Source organism: Myotis daubentonii, chromosome 16 (genome assembly GCF_963259705.1).
Source record: "Myotis daubentonii chromosome 16, mMyoDau2.1, whole genome shotgun sequence".
Classification (NCBI taxonomy): domain Eukaryota; kingdom Metazoa; phylum Chordata; class Mammalia; order Chiroptera; family Vespertilionidae; genus Myotis; species Myotis daubentonii.
The window spans coordinates 53,064,134-53,081,336 of NC_081855.1; the positions used below are offsets into that span (position 1 = coordinate 53,064,134).

At 56.9% G+C, this 17,203-nt stretch overlaps 1 protein-coding gene across 3 annotated transcripts in view; it reads right to left on the minus strand.

The window, feature by feature from the left end:
- SDK2 (sidekick cell adhesion molecule 2) overlaps window positions 1-17,203 on the minus strand; it is a 201,357-nt gene that overhangs the window by 33,063 nt on the left and 151,091 nt on the right. For all 3 annotated transcript variants that reach the window (XM_059671072.1, XM_059671071.1, XM_059671070.1), the window contains exons 19-29: window positions 10,748-10,943; window positions 10,468-10,566; window positions 9,615-9,806; window positions 8,990-9,111; window positions 6,950-7,059; window positions 6,702-6,852; window positions 4,878-5,115; window positions 4,013-4,128; window positions 3,158-3,347; window positions 1,615-1,713; window positions 395-589 (exon numbers count right to left, since the gene is read on the minus strand). In XM_059671072.1, coding sequence (XP_059527055.1) covers window positions 395-589; window positions 1,615-1,713; window positions 3,158-3,347; window positions 4,013-4,128; window positions 4,878-5,115; window positions 6,702-6,852; window positions 6,950-7,059; window positions 8,990-9,111; window positions 9,615-9,806; window positions 10,468-10,566; window positions 10,748-10,943 — 1,708 coding nt within the window. The remainder of the gene's footprint in view (window positions 1-394; window positions 590-1,614; window positions 1,714-3,157; window positions 3,348-4,012; window positions 4,129-4,877; window positions 5,116-6,701; window positions 6,853-6,949; window positions 7,060-8,989; window positions 9,112-9,614; window positions 9,807-10,467; window positions 10,567-10,747; window positions 10,944-17,203) is intronic.

Here is a 17,203-nt window from a genome sequence, read left to right on the forward strand (position 1 = left end):
CTATGAGGCTCCTGGCCAGTGGCAGCTGGGGCGGGGCAGGCCCCTTGCAGGGGAACTCCCAGCCCAGCCCTGGATTCTGAGAGAGCTATTCAGAGTCATATCTGACTGCCTCGCCATCTCTGCTCGGGGCAGGGGTGCTGATCCATTGCACAGATGGGAACACCAAGGCTCAGAAAGAGGTCTGTTACATGGGACCAACAGGGGCCAGGCCTTGGGGGTCCTGAGCTCTCTTAGGCAGTCAGGCACGTGAGCCCACTTTCCATCCCAGACCAGGGCAAGGTGACCCTCGCCAGCTGAGCCCAGCCGTCCATGGGGAGAGGGTTGGAACACCTGGGTGGGTGGGGGTGGGCCCTCAGCTGCCCTTCAGGCCTCCCCAGCCCCAGTGGGCAGTCACCTCTCTTCTCGGTGGTCACCACCAGGGCCTCGGCGGCCTCGCCCCAGCCCTTGCGGGTCTGGGCGGTGATGCGGAACAGGTAGACCGACTCGGGCTTGAGGCTGGTGGCCGTGTACTGGCGGGCGCTGGGTGCCAGCACTTCCACGTTGGCCGTGTTGGCAGTGGTGGCGTTGAGCCGGTGTGTGATCTGGTAAGCTGCGGGGGGGGGGGGGGGGGGGCGAGAAGGAAGGACATGGGCTGAGCTAAGAAGCAGGATACGCGGCCCCCCAGATCCCCGAGAAAGGGTCATTCCTTCCTCGGCCACCCCAACGTCTGCAGGGGGACCACCTTGGCTGTGGTCCGTCTGCGTGAAGCCCTCTTGGTCACTCTTGTGTCCTCAGCTGCCTGTGGGGAGTGTGCCAGCAGGGGAGGGGCATGGACAGGGGCTCTGTCCACAGTGTCTGTGACCCACTCAACAGCCTCAGGTGAGGAAAGGGAGGCTCAGAGAGGCCAGGCCACCTTCTAGGAAGTGACTGAGCTGCAATTCCAACCCAGGTCATTCCAAGTCCAGTGCACCTGCCTTTCCCTGTCTCCAGTCTGCCTTCTGAGGCGCTGATGCATCTGATCTGCATGCCCCCCACCCTGCTGGGGGCGGGGGTTAGCTCCTGTGAGCATGGCTTTGCTGAGCCAGTCAGGGCGCCCCCACCTGGTCATACATGGGAACAGCGGCTGAGGTTTACCAGATGGCCCCTACACTGTGGCCCTGGGACTCTTGGGGGAACAAAGTTAACTGGTGAGTGAGCCCCGACCTTGACCTTGCCCTCCAGCTGCTAATCTTTTAAAAAAATATATATTTTATTGATTTTTTACTGAGAGGAAGGGAGAGGGATAGAGAGTCAGAAACATGGGTGAGAGAGAAACATCAATCAGCTGCCTCCTGCACGCCCCCTACTGGGGATGTGCCCGCAACCCAGGTACATGCCCTTGACCAGAATCGAACCCGGGACCCTTCAGTCCACAGGCCGACGCTCTATCCACTGAGCCACACCGGTCAGGGCTCCAGCTGCTAATCTTACAGACTGAGCTTTCTGGTGGGAGAAACATGATCCAGACCTGTTCTTGAGGGGATGAGATGGGGGCACCTCCCGGCTGGTTTTCCTCCCGCCAACACCGGATGTGCCTCCGTTATGCCTTATGCCTCCTCCTTCCTGTGGCCGGGCACGGGAAGCGGAAAGGCTTACCGAGGATGATGCCATTGGGGGCCGCGGGGGGCTGCCAGATCAGCCGCACGGACGTGGTCCTCACCTCCGGGAAGAGGATGCCCACGGGTGGCCCCGGGACTGGGGGACGAAGAAGAAGCGGGTGACAGTGAGCGAAGCTGCTGCTCAGCCCTGAGCCGGGTCAGCTCTGGCAGAGCAGCGTGGTGGGGGGCACCCCGCTGGACAAACTCCACGGGGCGCTGCTCTGTGCCTGGCACCATGTCCTCACACAGTGTCCCCACACAAAGATGCTATCGGAGGTCTCTACCCTCAACATGGGCATGACTGGCAGGAACGAGGAGGGACCTTTAGCTTGGTCTGTGCACATGTGCACACATTAGGTCCATGCCCTCAGCGCCGGGCAAGGAGGTCTGTGCCTTATTATTATTATTTTTAAAAATATATTTTTATTGATTTCAGAGAGGAAGGGAGAGGGAGAGAGAGAGAAACATCAATTATGAGAATCATCCATCGGCTGCCTCCTGCACGCTCCCTACTAGGGATCAAGCCAGCAATCCGGGCATAAGCCCTGATCGGGAATCGAGCTGTGGCCTCCTGGTTCATAGATCAATGCTGAGTCACGCTGGTCAGGCAGGTCTGTGCTTTAGAAAGTACCACTCTGACTTCCTGCCCCCATGGGGTGAGGCAGCTGGGGGGGGAGGCGGAAGGGGACATGGCCACCCTGAGCCCACACCACTCCTCTTTCTAGACCTGGAATCCTCTGCCCAGACAGGCCCAAGCCTGCTCCCAGGGTCTGCACAGACTGTCTCCCAGGCCCAGCCCTGCAGACGTGCACCTCTGGATGGAGGGGTGGCTCTTTGGTGCGTGCGGATGGAGGACTGAATGGCACGGGCTGGAGGAGAGGAAGGGAGAAGCCCGGGGGGGCGGGGGTGACACTCCTCATGTGATGCCTCAGTACGCCCAGAAGTCTGAGGTTTCTAAACTTGAACTCGGCCTTCCAGGTCACGTGAGGATATATTTGTCAAGATAGGAGGACAGGACGTATTCAATTTAACAGCTCATTCGCTTGATTTATAACTTCAGACTCTATGGACAGAAGGTGTATGGGCTTCCTCTTGCATTCCTGTCTGGGCCCCACAGATGTCTGTGGGGGGTGGTCTGTGGGTACGTGTGTGGGGAGAGGGAGGGGCAGGGGATCTGTCCGCCGCCTTTGCCGCCGGGATGAATGCCCGGAGCCCCGTTGGCATCTCTCTTTTGCACACAGGACCAGGGGGCTTGTGCCCAGGGAAAATCAAGCCCTTCCCTCCCGCAGGCCTCAACTCAAAGGCGAACCTGCCCCAGGTGAACAGGACATCAAAACAGGTGCAAAGTGTCTATTCTGGACATTTGTCCCAGAGAGAGAGATCAGTTGTCAAAATGTCAAACTGCCCCTGTGTGGTCCTTCCGTCCTTACAGAGGGGCAGTCTGTAATCAGCCTCCCCCCGAGGGGGGTGGTGACCCCCAGCGACCGGCTTCTCCCAGAACAGCGGGTGACCCCGGGGGCGGGGGCAGGGACGGGACTCACCGTCATCCAGCGTCCGCTCCAGCACCGGGGGGCGGCTGGGGCTGCCGTCCCCGATGCGCGTGAAGGCCAGCACCTGGACCTCGTAGAGCACGTACTTGCCCAGGCCCGTGAGCTGGACGCTGAGGGACGCGTTGCCTTCCACCAGCCAGACCCGGGGCTGGGGGTCCGAGTCCTTCTCCCTGTACAGCACCTGCCGGAGCCCAGCGCCGGGTGAGGACCTCGCCTCGGCCTGCCTCTGCCCTGCCAGCCCGTCTCCTAAGTCCCCTGCCTAGAGGCCGAGGGGCGGATGGAGCAGGTAGACTTGGGCTCCTTGCAGTGGCTTGGACCCAGGGAGGCATGGGGAACGGGGAGGGGGGGGGACCCAAAGGCGCACTCAGCCAGGGAGCTGGGAGTTTCCTTAGAGAACACCCAGGTAGGAAAACAGGCCCAGAGAGGGCATGTGACTTGCTCAAGGTCACACAGCCAGTAGTGGCAGAGCCGGGACCTGAAGGCACATCTCCCGACTTCCAGGCCAGGGCTGGACTAGGCAGGTAGGTTTGGCTTTGGGGTGGGATTCTAGAAGGTGATAGAAAATGACGCTGAGCCCATTGAAGCTGAAAGTGAGGCTTGGGGCTCCCAGCGTGGCCTCCTGGGGGAGGCAGAGCAGCCCCAAGGACCCCATGCCTTCCCTGGAAACCGCCCCCCGCCCAACCCCTAAGGGAGGACTCTGGTTGCCATGGCGACTGGTGGATGAGAAGCCAGACAGATCCCTTGTGCCCACTCTGGAGGCAGGGACTGAGCCCCAGGGGGCAGGGCACCCTGGATGGGGAAGCCGGTAGAGCCTGGGCCTCCTCCCGACCCCGGAGCGGGACTCACCTTGTAGCCCAGCAGGAGCCCGTTGCGCTCGGCCTCGGGGACCGGGCTCCAGCGCACCAGCATGCTGCTGGAGGTGGTGGCCAGCGCAGACACGTTGGTGGGGCCCGAGGACGGGACTGAGGGAGAAAGGGGGCGAGGAGGATGGCGTCAGGACCTAAACAGGACCCTACGGTGGACAGGAGGGGAGTGGGGCCCGGGGAGAAAACGGGGCTCAGTCCCCAAGGGGAGAATTTCCCTCCATGATTCCTTCTGGCCGTGGCCCGTCACAGATGCTGTTTCTTCAGGTCAGCTGCCCCCTCCTCTGCTCAGGCTAACCGTGGGATGAGCCTGCATTTCCTTCCAGCACAGCAGGGAGGGCGGGCAGGGCCGGGGTGGGAGGGACCTGTCATTTCCAAGGTGCCAGGACAAAGCCACAGGGAGGAAACCACACGTGGACAAACGAGGCGGCCTGCAGGCTGGGGGCTCAGATTCTCTGGGTGACCCCCTGCCAGGCCCCTGCGAGCTGCTGGTTGTGTTTCTGGAATGTTCTGGGACATAAGCCACCCCCTATTCTATTTGGGGTCTGTGCCCCATTTTCTTCCCCAGACCCCACTCCACCCCCTAAGGCTCTTTCAGGCCCCCTGGTGCCAGAGTTCAAGGTGAGGGCGTAGACGGGGGGTGGGGGGGGACGGTGGGCACAGCGTGAGCAGCGGGAATAGCCGAGAGACAGGAGATATGCAGGGCTCTGCTGGGACGTGAGCACAAATAGAAGCACTGCTCCAGGTCTGTGCCCTTGGGCAGACCTGAGGGCAGAGAGACAAAGGTGGGGGTGTCCCGGCCACAGACGCTGGGAAGCCACGGGGTGGCTGGCTCGAGGGGGCGGTACCTGACTCCCGCGTCCTGCCCATCACCATCTGGCTCCAGGGCCCGTTCCCGATGGCGTTGAAGGCCTGGACCTGGACGCGGTACTCCGTCCACTCCTCCAGGTCCTCGATGGTGTACTCCCGCTCCACACGGTCCAGGACCACGTGGCTCAGCACCCTGCCGTGGCCGTCTGCCCGGCTGTATTTAATCTTGTAGCCCACCGACTCGGGGTTCCCGTTGTATTCCATCTCCGGGAGAGGCTGCAGGAGAGCAGGGGTGGGGCAGGACAGCTGTGAGGCCAGGCCCACCCTGGGTACAAAGAACTGCCTGTGCCTCCTCTTCCAGGGAGTTCCAGGATTACTCCACCCACCGTCCTGAGATGGTGAAACTGCGCTTCTGATGACCCCCGTCTCCCTCTCTCTCCGCGCCAGGCTCCAAGGAGAGGCAGCACCCATTCCTTATTGTGCACGTGACAAGTGCACCCCCCGCTAAGGGAGGCAGACCCGCGAGGCAGGCCCACCAAGGCTGTCTGCCCAACACACAGATGAGCAAGGCCCCGTTGGCCCTGACTGCCTCTACCGCTTGGCTCCCTCACCCAGGCTGCCCACGTGCACTTACTTATTGCCTACAACATGCCTGGCCTCGCTCATGCCTGCCCTGGAGACCGCATCCCGCGTGTGGACGGGCACCAGTCACTGTCAGGAAGTCCCTCTGCCCAGCAACCCTCAGTCTCTCCTGCTGTATTTCAGACCCTTCTTCTCGTTTGCGTCTCCGTGAAGGGGAGAGATGTATTCCTTTCCTGGGCCTACGCCCTGCCTGGTGGGACTGTGGTCTCTGGCTCCAGGTCGTTTGGATCAACTTGGGCAATGCTGACACGCAGTAGAGGTGTATGCACGTTGGGGTAGCCGGGGATCAGGAGCAGGTGTCCGCCCGGGGCCGCCCTTCAGATTCTCCTCTGAGGCTGGCAGAGGCTGGGGAGCCCTCAGCCCTCACCCCCACCCCTCCTTCTGCATTCCCACGGGCTCCCCACAACCTAAGCCACCTTCTCCCATTCCCCGGCCTCACTCCCCACATCCTCCCTCCTGCCAGGCCCGCTCCTGGACACCCAGTGGAACAGACCAGAGACCATTGTACAGCCACTGGGGGCGGCCGTGTGCGCAGGTCCCTTCCCTGCTGGGACGTGAGCTCAAACGGAACCACAGCTCCAGCTTTTGTGCCCTTGGAAGGTCCTGAGGGCTCTGAGTTTTGGGGCCCAGACTCCCCTACCAGGCTGCGGACAGGGCTCAAAGCCTGACTTTGAATAAAGCACCCAGAACAGTTCCTGGCGGGAGGGAATGCCCTCAGCACGCCAGCATGATTTCCTCCTGCAGGGTCGCCTGGGGTAGGCATAACCCCGATCTGTGGGGATAGCCTGAGAGCCGCACCCTCCCCCTCAAACTCAGAAGCAGCCCTTACCTGACATCTGAACCCCAGACCCACCCCTGGGAGCTGTGTGGCTGTGGGTGAACTCCTAACCTCTCTGGGCCTCTGGTTTTTTTAACTGCAAATTGGACTGATCATGTGTCCTTTGCAGGATTTCTGGGAGGATTAAATGGAATTAAAAATGCAAAATGCTTGGCACAGGGCAATGCCCAATACGCAGCGTTTCCTAGCCCCCTCTCCTCACGCGGCACTTGCTAAGATCGCTGATCAGGCACCCTTCCAGGCTGGAGGTGGGAGAGAGAAAAGGGAGCTGTAGGTGCTTTGGGGGACACCCCCTTTGCTGTGGCTCCTTGGAGGCAATGGCACCTCTGCAGGTGATAAGGATGGAGGAGTCGTCCCGCCCACTGCCCTCGGGGAGCCTCACCGTCCAGCGGAGCCACAGGCTGGTCTCACTGGCCGTGCGCAGGGTCACGTTGGCCGGGGCCATGTCGGGGGGCGCCTGGAGGGTCTGGATCTTTCTAGAAGGCTGGCTGGGAGGGCTGGTGCCCACGATGTTCACCTGGCGCATGCGGAAGCTGGGGTGGGGGTGGGGATGAGCAGGATGGTGAGGGCAGGCCCCCGGGCCAAAGCCCGTCCCCCTCTGGGCAGCCCTCCCGCTGCCGGCCCCATTACCTGTAGTGGGTGAAGGGGTTGAGGTCGGGCACCTCCATGGAGCGGGCATCGGGCTCGTTGGCGAGCTGGTGAACCAGCAGCCACTCCTCTCCCTCCCCGACCACGCCCACCTGGCGAGGGAAACACCCTTAGACCTGCCCATCTGGGGGCCCACGGCAGGCGCTCTGAGCCCCGGCTTCTAAGAGGTACCAGCCCTGCCCAGGGAAGGTCCTGACTCAAACCCCAGGGCTCACCTGGAGGGCACCAAGATGGGGCCACCATCTGTCCAGGCTCTTAAACGTGACTTCATGTGTGACCCCCAGCCTGCCTGCATCTGAGTCTCATGTTATAAACCACTCCTGTGCCCCGCCCTCGACAGAGCCGATCCCTGAGGCTGGTACCCAGGAAGCTGCATTCAACAAGCCCCCTAGGTCCGTGGTCGGCAAACTGCGGCTCGAGAGCCACATGCGGCTCTTTGGCCCCTTGAGTGTGGCTCTTCCTAAGCCTTAGGAGTGCCCTAATTAAGTTAATAACAATGTACCTACCTATATAGTTTAAGTTTAAAAAATGCGGCTCTCAAAAGAAATTTCAGTCGTTGTACTGTTGATATTTGGCTCTGTTGACTAATGAGTTTGCCGACCACTGCCCTAGGTGATTCCCAGAACACCCTCCAAGCTTCTAAAACCCCAGCTAGTCTGACCGGGTGTGGCTCAGGGGTTGACCTATGAACCAGGAGATCATGGTTCAATTCCTGGTCAGGACACATGCCCGGGTTGTGGGCTCAATTCCCAGTGTGGGGCGTACAGGAGGCTGCTGATCAATGATTCTCATCATTGATGTTTCTCTCTCTCCCTTCCTCTCTGAAATCAATAAGAATATGTATATTAAAAATGAAAAAATCCTATATAATAAAAGCATAGTATGCAAATTGTCCCCTCGACCGGGAATTCATCCAGGAGTTCAACCAGGGGGCAGGGCCAGCTGAGGGAAGGGAGGGAGTGCCCAGCTGGCAGCCAGCAGCTGCTAGGGACCCTCCCAGTGCACTAATTTCATGCACTGGGCCTCTAGTAATAAAATAAAACCCCAGCTAAATCAGAACTGGAATTCCTGGGGGTATGACTGGGCACTGGGACTCCTGAGCACTCCCCTACAGGTTTCAAGGGCTGCAGGCCGCTCATCAGTAAGTCAGCCAACAACAAATGCTGGCAAGAATGTGGGGAAAGGGACCCTGGTGCACTGGTGGGGGGAATGCAGACTGGTGCCGCCATCATGGAAATCGGTATGGCAATTCCTCAAAAAATTACACCTGGAACTACACACGACCCACCCATCCCACTTCTGGGCGTCCACCTGGAAAAATCCAACACAAGAATTCGAAGAGAAAGGTGCGCCCCTGTGCCATTGCAGCGTTATTAGCAATAGCCAAGACATGAAAGCCCCGCGGGTGGGTGTCCACCCACAGATGAATGGATACAGATGTGGGGCATGTAGTTAATGGAATATTACTCAGCCAAAAAAAAAAAAAAAAAAAAAGAAATCTTGCCACTTGCGAGAACATGGATGGACCTAGCGGGTGTTATGCTAAGTGAAATACGTCAGAGAGAGAGAGACAAATACCACATGATCTCACTTACATGTGGAGTCTAAGAAACAACGAAACAAAACAGAAAGGGGCCCGCAGAGAGACAGAGAACAAGCTGCCAAAGGGGAGGGGCTGGGGGCTGGGGACTTACTAATAATAACAGTAATAGTAATAATAATAATAATAATAATAATAATAATGAAATTAAAAATAAAGAGCTGCAGGTGACAGCTGGTTACTTTTCTCGGCCAGCCAGTCACTGCCCAGGCCTGAGGGGTCTGGTGCGCCTTTGTGTGGCCAGGTGGACAGGTGGAGGGGAGACAGAGTTGGGACCACTTTGGGCGTGTCGGCCCATCTGATGGCTGCATGTGACAGTGCGCACAGACGTGAGGACACAGGATTTTGCGCCCAGGAGCTTGGGCGCGCCCGAGGCTGGGAGCGGGCTTCCCGGGCGCCAGGGCCCCCTGCACAGGTCTTACCTGGGCCTCCACCAGCCAGCGGGAGATGGAGGTTTTCCCGTCGTAGCCAGGCTTGAACTGCAAGGTCACGGAGCGGGGGCCGATGTTGGAAATGCCCAGGTTGGTGGGGGCGCCTGGGAGTTCTGAAAAAAAAAAAAAAAAAAAAAAAAAAGACAGGACTGAAGCGATTTGGGGGATTTGGGGTGAGAGGGATGTCACTCCACGAGGGACAGGACTCTCTGGACACAGAGGGCACAGTGTCGCCCTTTTCCTAGGACCCTCTGAGCAGGAAGGAGCATGGTGTGGACTCATCCTGACAACACAGTCCTTGTTCTGCGTCCGTGGCTCAGCACATCGGGTCCTGAGACAGGCGTAGGGGCTGGCGGGTCCCCCCAGGGAGGCCCCCGGGCCAGGGAACGAGCTAGGCCCCCAAGGCTTCCTCTCCCGGGGTCTGCATGTGAGCAAGAGGCTCACGGGGAGCTGGGGGCGGCTTTTCTGAGAGCCACGGGCGGAGGCCTGGGCGCAGGAGGGGACCTGCTCTGGGAAGATGGGGGACAGGGACCCAAGGAGGGGAGATCTGTGGGGAGACAGACCACATTCCTGAAGGACGAGGGACCTCCTGAGTGGGAACCCTCTGGGCACCTACCTGGAGGCACCCCGGAGGAGATGGTGGAGGCAGACACCTGGCCCTGGCCCTTGGCGGTCATGGCGGCCACCTCGATGGTGTAGGTGGTGAGCGCGGTGAGGCCCGTCACGCGGTATTCCAGGGTCACGTTGGGCAGGTAGTGTGTCACGCGTGTGTTGGTGCGGTTATACTCCTCCCAGGAGATCCGGTACCCTGGGGGCCCCGGGCCGCGTGAGCTTGGCCATGGCCGTGAGCTGGCCTGGACCCACTGCCCTGCCCCTCATGCCTTCACTTGTCCACAGAGAGCTCCGCACAGGAAGCCCTGGGACCGAGGCAGGCGGAGGCACCTGGCCCAGGGCCCCACGTGCTGCTTGTGGGGGTGGGGGGCACCCCCATGGGCAGGGGTGGCCATCTGAGGGCTGGGGCTGGACATGGGGATGCATCACAGAGTGGAGGGGCCGTGCGAATTTTATTTTTTTTAATCTGAGAGGCCCCTTATGAAGCTGGGGACACTGGAACAAGGAAGGGCTGGGGAAATGAGCCGAGGCTGGTCGGCCTGGCTCACTAAGAAGTCAGACCAGGGGGCCTCGGGGACAGTTTCAGGGGGTTTGCCCGGGACAAACTGCCACTGCTCTTTGCTCCCCTGGTTGCAAGCCTCATGGGGTCCCTTAGAATCTAGGAGATGCATGCCTGTGGGGGAAGAAAGGGGTGGGGGAGTGTGGGCGTGCTCCTGGGAGGGAGGGCCAGGTCCTCCCCGGAGGGTGTTCTAAGCAGGAGTGGCTGCTGGGAGCTGGGGACGGGCACCAGGTCGGAGGCAGAGGGATGGGCTAGGGGACCTTCTCCCCCCCCAGGCCCGTGACAGCGCGGTGCCCACCTGTGAGGATGCCGTTCTTCTCCCCCGGCTCTTGCCAGCTGACCTTCAGCGAGGTGTCCAGGATGTCACTGAAGCTCAGGTGCCCCACAGGCCCAGGCACTGTACCCCAAGAGGACCCCCACCCCATCCAAGGCCAGTTAGAGCCAGAGAGAGACCACCGTCTGCCAGACAGCCCGGGGTGTCCCGGGGCGCCCAGGATGGGAGAGAAGACCAGGCTGCCCTGTGCCTGGCCCCCGGGTGGGCGGGCGGGGCAGAGGCTGCAGGGGCCGGGGGTGCCTACCATCCTCCAGGGTGCGCACCAGCTGCGGGCTGCTGCGGGGCCCGTCCCCGGGGGTGGTGAAGCACAGCACGGACGTGAAGTACTCCGTGAACTTCTTCAGGCCCGACACGAAGCCCACGTGGACGCTGTCTTGAAAGTTGGGTCGGGCAGTCACCATGGTAACCTCCTCTTCCTGCTCCGGCTCCCAGGCGATCAGCTGGGGAGAGGCCGGCAAGGAAGGCAGGGGAGTCAGAAGGTTCCAGAAGAGGCTGGGCGTTCTCCCGCAGGCTGGGCTGATGGACAGACAGTGTCCAGGAGCCCAGATCCCTGCGGTCGCTCCTCCCAGGGAACGGGTGGCCATGCTGATACCCACAGGCCACCGGAGCCCGTGTCCCGGGAGCGCGCTCCGGCCGGCCGTTCCACTCCGCTCACGGGGGGACGTTGCGGCACCGCGAGTCACGACCGCTCTGCAGATCCCACAGCGACCCCACCAGGCAGAGGGCTGATATTTTACCAAGACGAGCTACATGGTCTGTAGGTCCGGTGCACAATGAAGATGGAGGGCCCCCTCGTGCAAAAATCATTAAGAATTTCAAGATGACGGCAGCGGAGCACTGAGCCAGGCCTGGGGTCCTTCTGAGCGTGGAGCCCTGAGCCACCCAGGAAGCCGGCCCTGCTTTTTTCAGACGAGGAAACTGAGGCTCAGAGAGGCTCAGTGACTGACTCTGTATCACACAGCAAAGTAGAGAGATGACGTCTCTAATTCCAACACCTGGCCTCTTACACGTTCTCCCTCTGGGCTGGGCGGCTGCTCCCTTGGGATTCTCCTGAATTTGGAGCCGGAATGTTGGTTCGAGGTTAACTCTTATTCTTTAAACTTGTCCCAAGTTGGGATTTCAGTCTTAACCATTCCCCAGAGATGGGCACCAGCAGGAAATCCCGTGGAAATTCAACATCTCTTTTTGTCTCATCTCCCCTCTGCAAGCACCACCCCTGGCTGCGTAAGCTTCCTGCCTCCCCTTCCTCCTCTTCTTGCCTCTTTCTAAAAAGATTTTAAAAAAAATTCCTCATCCGAGGATATGTTTACTGGTTTGAGAGAGAAAGAGAGAGAGAGACACATCGATGTGAGAGAAACATGGATTGGTTGCCCCCTATATATGCCCTGACCGTAACCTTTTAGTGAGCGGGATGATGCTCCAAGCAACTGAGTTGCCCAGTCTGGACTCTTCCTGCTTTTCTCTCTCTCTCTCTCTCTCTCTCTCTCTCTCTCTCTCTTTTTAAAAAGTTTTTATTGATTTCAGAGAAAAAGGGAGAGAGAAGCATCAATGATGAGAGAGAATCATCGATAGGCTGTCTCCTGCACACCCCCTACTGAGGGTTGAGCCTGCAACCTGGGCATGTGCCTTGACCGGGAATCGAACTGTGACCTCCTGGTTCACAGGACCTCCTGGCTCCTAGGTCGACACTCAACCTCGGAGCCACACCACCCGGGCTCTTCCTGTCTCTCGATCCCTCACCTCACACTCGGTTTTCTGGGTCCTTCATCTGTCTCCAGCCTGACAGCTGGTCTCAGAGATTCCCTCGTTTATTTGAAGTTGATTAAACAGCAATTAATGGTGAAAAGCAACACTCGATGGGTTTTAATAAGTGCGGGTATTTATAGATCTGAAACAATACCCAGCCGACGCCTCCTGATTAACGCCCGCCATCACATACTTTATCTTCTCCTTTCACGGACACGTGTTTATTCAGGACGTTTGGAAATCTCATCGCTATTGTGAAAAGATAGCCTCTGGCAAGCTAATTAGACACTAATTAGACCCTAAAAATACTAATCAGAAACCCTAAGTGGCATTTAATAAGTATGTTAAATATCCTCTTTATTTCAGTTATCTTGTTTCATAGCAATTAAATCGCCGAACTTCTGCGGACTAGATTAAGAAACAAGTTTAATGTTTTAATTTAATTAATGTAAATTTGAATTAATCACGCCATCGGGATGAATGGTGTGGCGTGTGCCCCAGCGGCTGCAGAATCTGGGTAAATATCATTGTATTGGGTTTAGGCCAGTTACACTTACCACCATTAAAAAAACCAAGGACAGTCCTGGCGGGTTTGGCTTAGCAGAAAGAGCATCGGCCTGGGGATTGAAGGGTCCCGGGTTCGACTCAGGTCAAGGGCACGTACCTTGGCTGCAGGCACAATCCCAGGCCCTGGGCGGGGCGTGTGCGAAGGCAACCAGTCAATGTGTCTCTCTCACATCAATATTTCTGTCTCTCTATCTCCCTTCCACTCTCTCTAAACATCAATGGGAAAATACCCTCAGGTGAGGATTAACAAAATAATAAAAAATGAAGACTGACAACAGCAAAGACACAAAGGACAAAGGGTGTCTTCACAGGCGCCTTGAAACAGTACACCGCGGGACTATCTCATAAGGAGCCCAGAGGGAGGGCGGAGGGTCCCGGCAGCGTGGTTTGAGGTCACGGCAATGACCCCAGGCCCGACGCCCACGATGGTGGCAAGACCGCGGTTGTGTCAAACTGTTTACGCTGGGACTGCAGACACATGTCCATCTCCAGCTGCATCTGAAGACCAGGAGGGTCAGGTGGAGCGGCCTCAAGGTCCTCAAGGCCAGGAAACACTGCCACTGCCCCGAGCACCTTCTCTTGGGCTCCGGGCAGCGGTGGATGGGACCGCGGGCCCAGCACACACAACAGGCTACAGCCTGCTGGGCAGTCAGCCTCTCTGGGCCTGGCCCTGGGCCAAGGCCATCACTGACCAGCCCCACTTCATCAGCACAGTGAGGCCTCGATGGGAACCACTGTCGCGTGCTGTGACCGAAAGGGAAACGGAGGCTCAGGATGGTTGGGGAACCTGCATGGGAACACACCGGGGTCTGGCCTTGGATCTGTGGACCCGAGACCTTGGGTGAAGTCCACTGAGGGGCACACGGCGGCTGGCTGAGTGTTAGGGGCCCCCTGGCGCCTCTGTGCCGCTCCCGCTAGCTCGGGCTCACAGCTGATTCACTCCAGTAGGCCTTGGTCTTGGACTCTAAGCAGACCTGGCTGCCCCGAGCATGGCCGGGGCGAGTGTGTGCTGCCGGGGGGGGGGGGGGGGGGGGACATCACACCTAGATTCTGGGACAGGCAAGTCCCCCTTAGGGAGCAGGGGTCCAGGGAGGTCACCCTCTAACCAAAGGGTGTGTGTGTATGTGTGTGGAGGGCAGCATGTGCAGCCAAAGCAGAGAGAAAGCCGGAGAGAGCCCCGTTCTGTCACTTACTGTGTGACCCTGGGAGAGTCACTCAGCCTCTCTGGGCCTCAGGCTACTATTGGGGACAGTAATAGCTAGCTGGTGGAAGCAGTGCATGATGGGGTTGAGAGTTAGGATAGTAAGGATGGCCCGACGGCTTCTGGAGTTAAAAAAAGAGAAAAAGTCAGGGACATTCTCTCTTTCCCTTCCTTTGCCTTTCCCTCTCTCCGTCTGACTCGGCATTTGATGAATTCCCATGAAACATTCTGGGATGTAAGAAATGAACAACGGTTCCCTGGAGTGGGGAGAGCTCTGGGGTGGGCGGCCTAGAGCCAGGCAGACGAGGGGCTGGAGTGGGATGTAGGGCGGCTGCTACAGGGTCATCCCTTTACATCTGTTGGTGTCTGAATCATGTACATTTATTTCTTGTTAAAAATTAGTGTAAAAAGTTAAAAACTATAATGGGGAATTTGGCAATAGTAGCAAAATTATCTACATATTTATCCTCTGACAAAGCTATCTTATTTCTTAGAATCCACTCCTACGTTAGATGTGAAAATATGAAATGATGTTTGCACAAAGCTACTCACTGCAAGAAGGTTTGTTAAGCCAAAGATTGGAAACCCAGAAATGTCTGCGGTGGGGAGCCGGTGGACTAGACTATGGGATCCTATATAATAAAGAGCTCATATGCTAATTAGACTGAACAGCAGAACGACCGACCGTCCGGAGACCTTCCGGATGAAGCCGGGGCTGCGAGGGCCGAATTTCATGCCTCGGGCCTCTAGTATTTACACATGGAGTTGGATACAGCTGTATAGGAAGGAACAAGGAATAGCTCCATATACTCCTACGGGGTGGTCTCAGGACGTCACGCACACAAAAAAGCAAGATTGAGAAAGTGTGTGTTCGCTGTCATTTATCCAGAAGGGAGAGGATATACTTTTACCCATATGTGTATGCACTTGCTTATGTTAAAAAAAAAAACCCCTCACAAAATGTAAGGAAAAAACAAAAAGAAATCAAACCTCCGGCAGAGGGAGAGGCCGGAATTCAGGCCGATTTCCCCTGAACTGACTACTTTGCTCTGTAGATTTAACTGTGGAGGCCCGTATGCAGGCTACATAATTACAAAATGACATGAAATTAAAAATAATCAATCCCTAAACATCGAAAACCACAGTGAACCCGACGAGCCTGACCGTGCGCGTACGGAGTCGCACCACGTCACACGGTGAGAGACCGAACCAGGGGACCCAGCCGCTCGCGGGGGGGTCCCCCCTCGGATGCCCTCTGAGCTCGAGAGCACCGTGAGCGACAGAAACCGTGCTCAGTAATGGGAGTGCTGCGGTGCCCATTCCGAGGCCGTGGCGGGCGTTTGGGGGACAGCATGCGGGGACTGGACAAGAGACCCATGAGAGGATGAAGACGTCCTGGAATTGAACTGGATCCTAAAATCAGCAACACACACCACAGTATTTCCTCGCTGTCCATGCACAGGGCCTCGGAACAGCACCCAGGGCTGGAGCAAGGACACCCCGGTGCCCAGACTGTGGCATCTAACTCTCACTTCTGCTAAGGGAACAAGATGAAAGACACGGCTGCCCCCGGGGCACGGCGTAGGAAATGTAGATAGCATGGGACGTCTTGTCATATGGACAGCAAGACTAGTGGGCACCATGTCAAAAGGATTCATGAGGGCCCTAGCTGGTGTGGCTCAGTGGATAGAGCACCAGCCTGCGGAAAGAAGGGTCCTGGGTTCGATTCCGGTTAAGGGCACATGCAGGGTTGCAGGCTCGATCCCCAGTAGGGGGTGTGTAGGAGGCAGCCGATCAATAATTCTCTTTCATCATTGATGTTTCTCTCCCTCCCTCTCTCCCTCTCTATCTTTCTCTCTCTCCCTTCCTCTCTGATGTCAATAACAAAATATATATTAAAAAAAAAGAAAAAGGATTCATGAGTCAACCTGAAGAGGCCAATGATGGGTCAATTTGGCATCACTAAGAATTATTATGGCACCTGGCTGGCGTGGCTCAGTGGTTGACAGTTGACCTATGAATCAAGAGGTCATGGTTTGGTTCCCGATCAAGGCACATGCCCTGGTTTCCGGGCTTGATCCCCAGTGTGGGGCGTGAGGGAGGCAGCCGATCAATGATTCTCTCTCATCATTGATGTTTCTCTCTCTCTTCCTTCCTCTTTGAAATCAATAAAAAATATATATTAAAAAAAAAGAATTATAATGGCAGTGGATTGAGACATTTCAGAGGTGTTTTTAAGAATTCTTAAGTATATAATACTACTACCCAAATCAAAGCAAAACAAAAAGATGCCTCCCTACCCCAATCCAAAGTCACCTGTCCCCTTACCAGTTGCTAGGGAACCAGTTCATTATTCTGAAAATTGCTCAGTAATGGGAGAGAGCGGAGTGTTTACCATGCTTTTCCTGGATGAACGCTGCCTTTGGCTAAACAACAAGTGGGCAAGGAGAAAATTCTTTAAAAAAAAAAAATTTCAGCTAATCAATCAAGACAAAATCCTAACAGTGGACTGTCCCAATTTGGCAAGTCCTATTGAAATGACAGATACGCCAGGCCCGTCAGTGGGCGCCACGCCGCAGTGAGAGCGGCCGCACGTCCTGCCTTCTAATAAAAATACACGCCACCGTCCAGGGAGCAATCCTGGGAAAATAAAACCCGCAGACCCGAATCTGATCAAGCCTCTCATTCCAAGTCCAATTTACGGCAACGATAGTTTTCGGAGGCCTGTGTTAAATGACCCCCCAGGGGTACAATCAGTAAGATCCAGACTGTGGGAAATTCTATGGTACAAAGGACGGAGACTCTTAACTCAATAAATTGCTAGGAAAAAAAAAGAAAAGAAAAGAAAAGAGAGAGGGGATCTGTAGATCAACGGAGACCTACGCCCCTCCCACTCCCCCCGCCCCAATAACAACAAAGAGACGCCAAGCCAAACCAAAGCAAATGCCATTGTGTGGATCTCATCTGGATGCCAAAGCAAACAGACCAACTAGTAAGAGAAACCGTGTAGCAACGAGGGAAATTTAAATCCCAGTGGGTGCCTGATCGTATTAAAGGGACTGTTGATCTTTTTAGGCACGAGACTGATCATGGCTTAAACAGAGACTTTATACTGTTTCTTGACAGAAATATGTATGGGTGACATGAGACTCCGGGGGTGTGGCTGAGGGTTCGAGAGCAGACGGA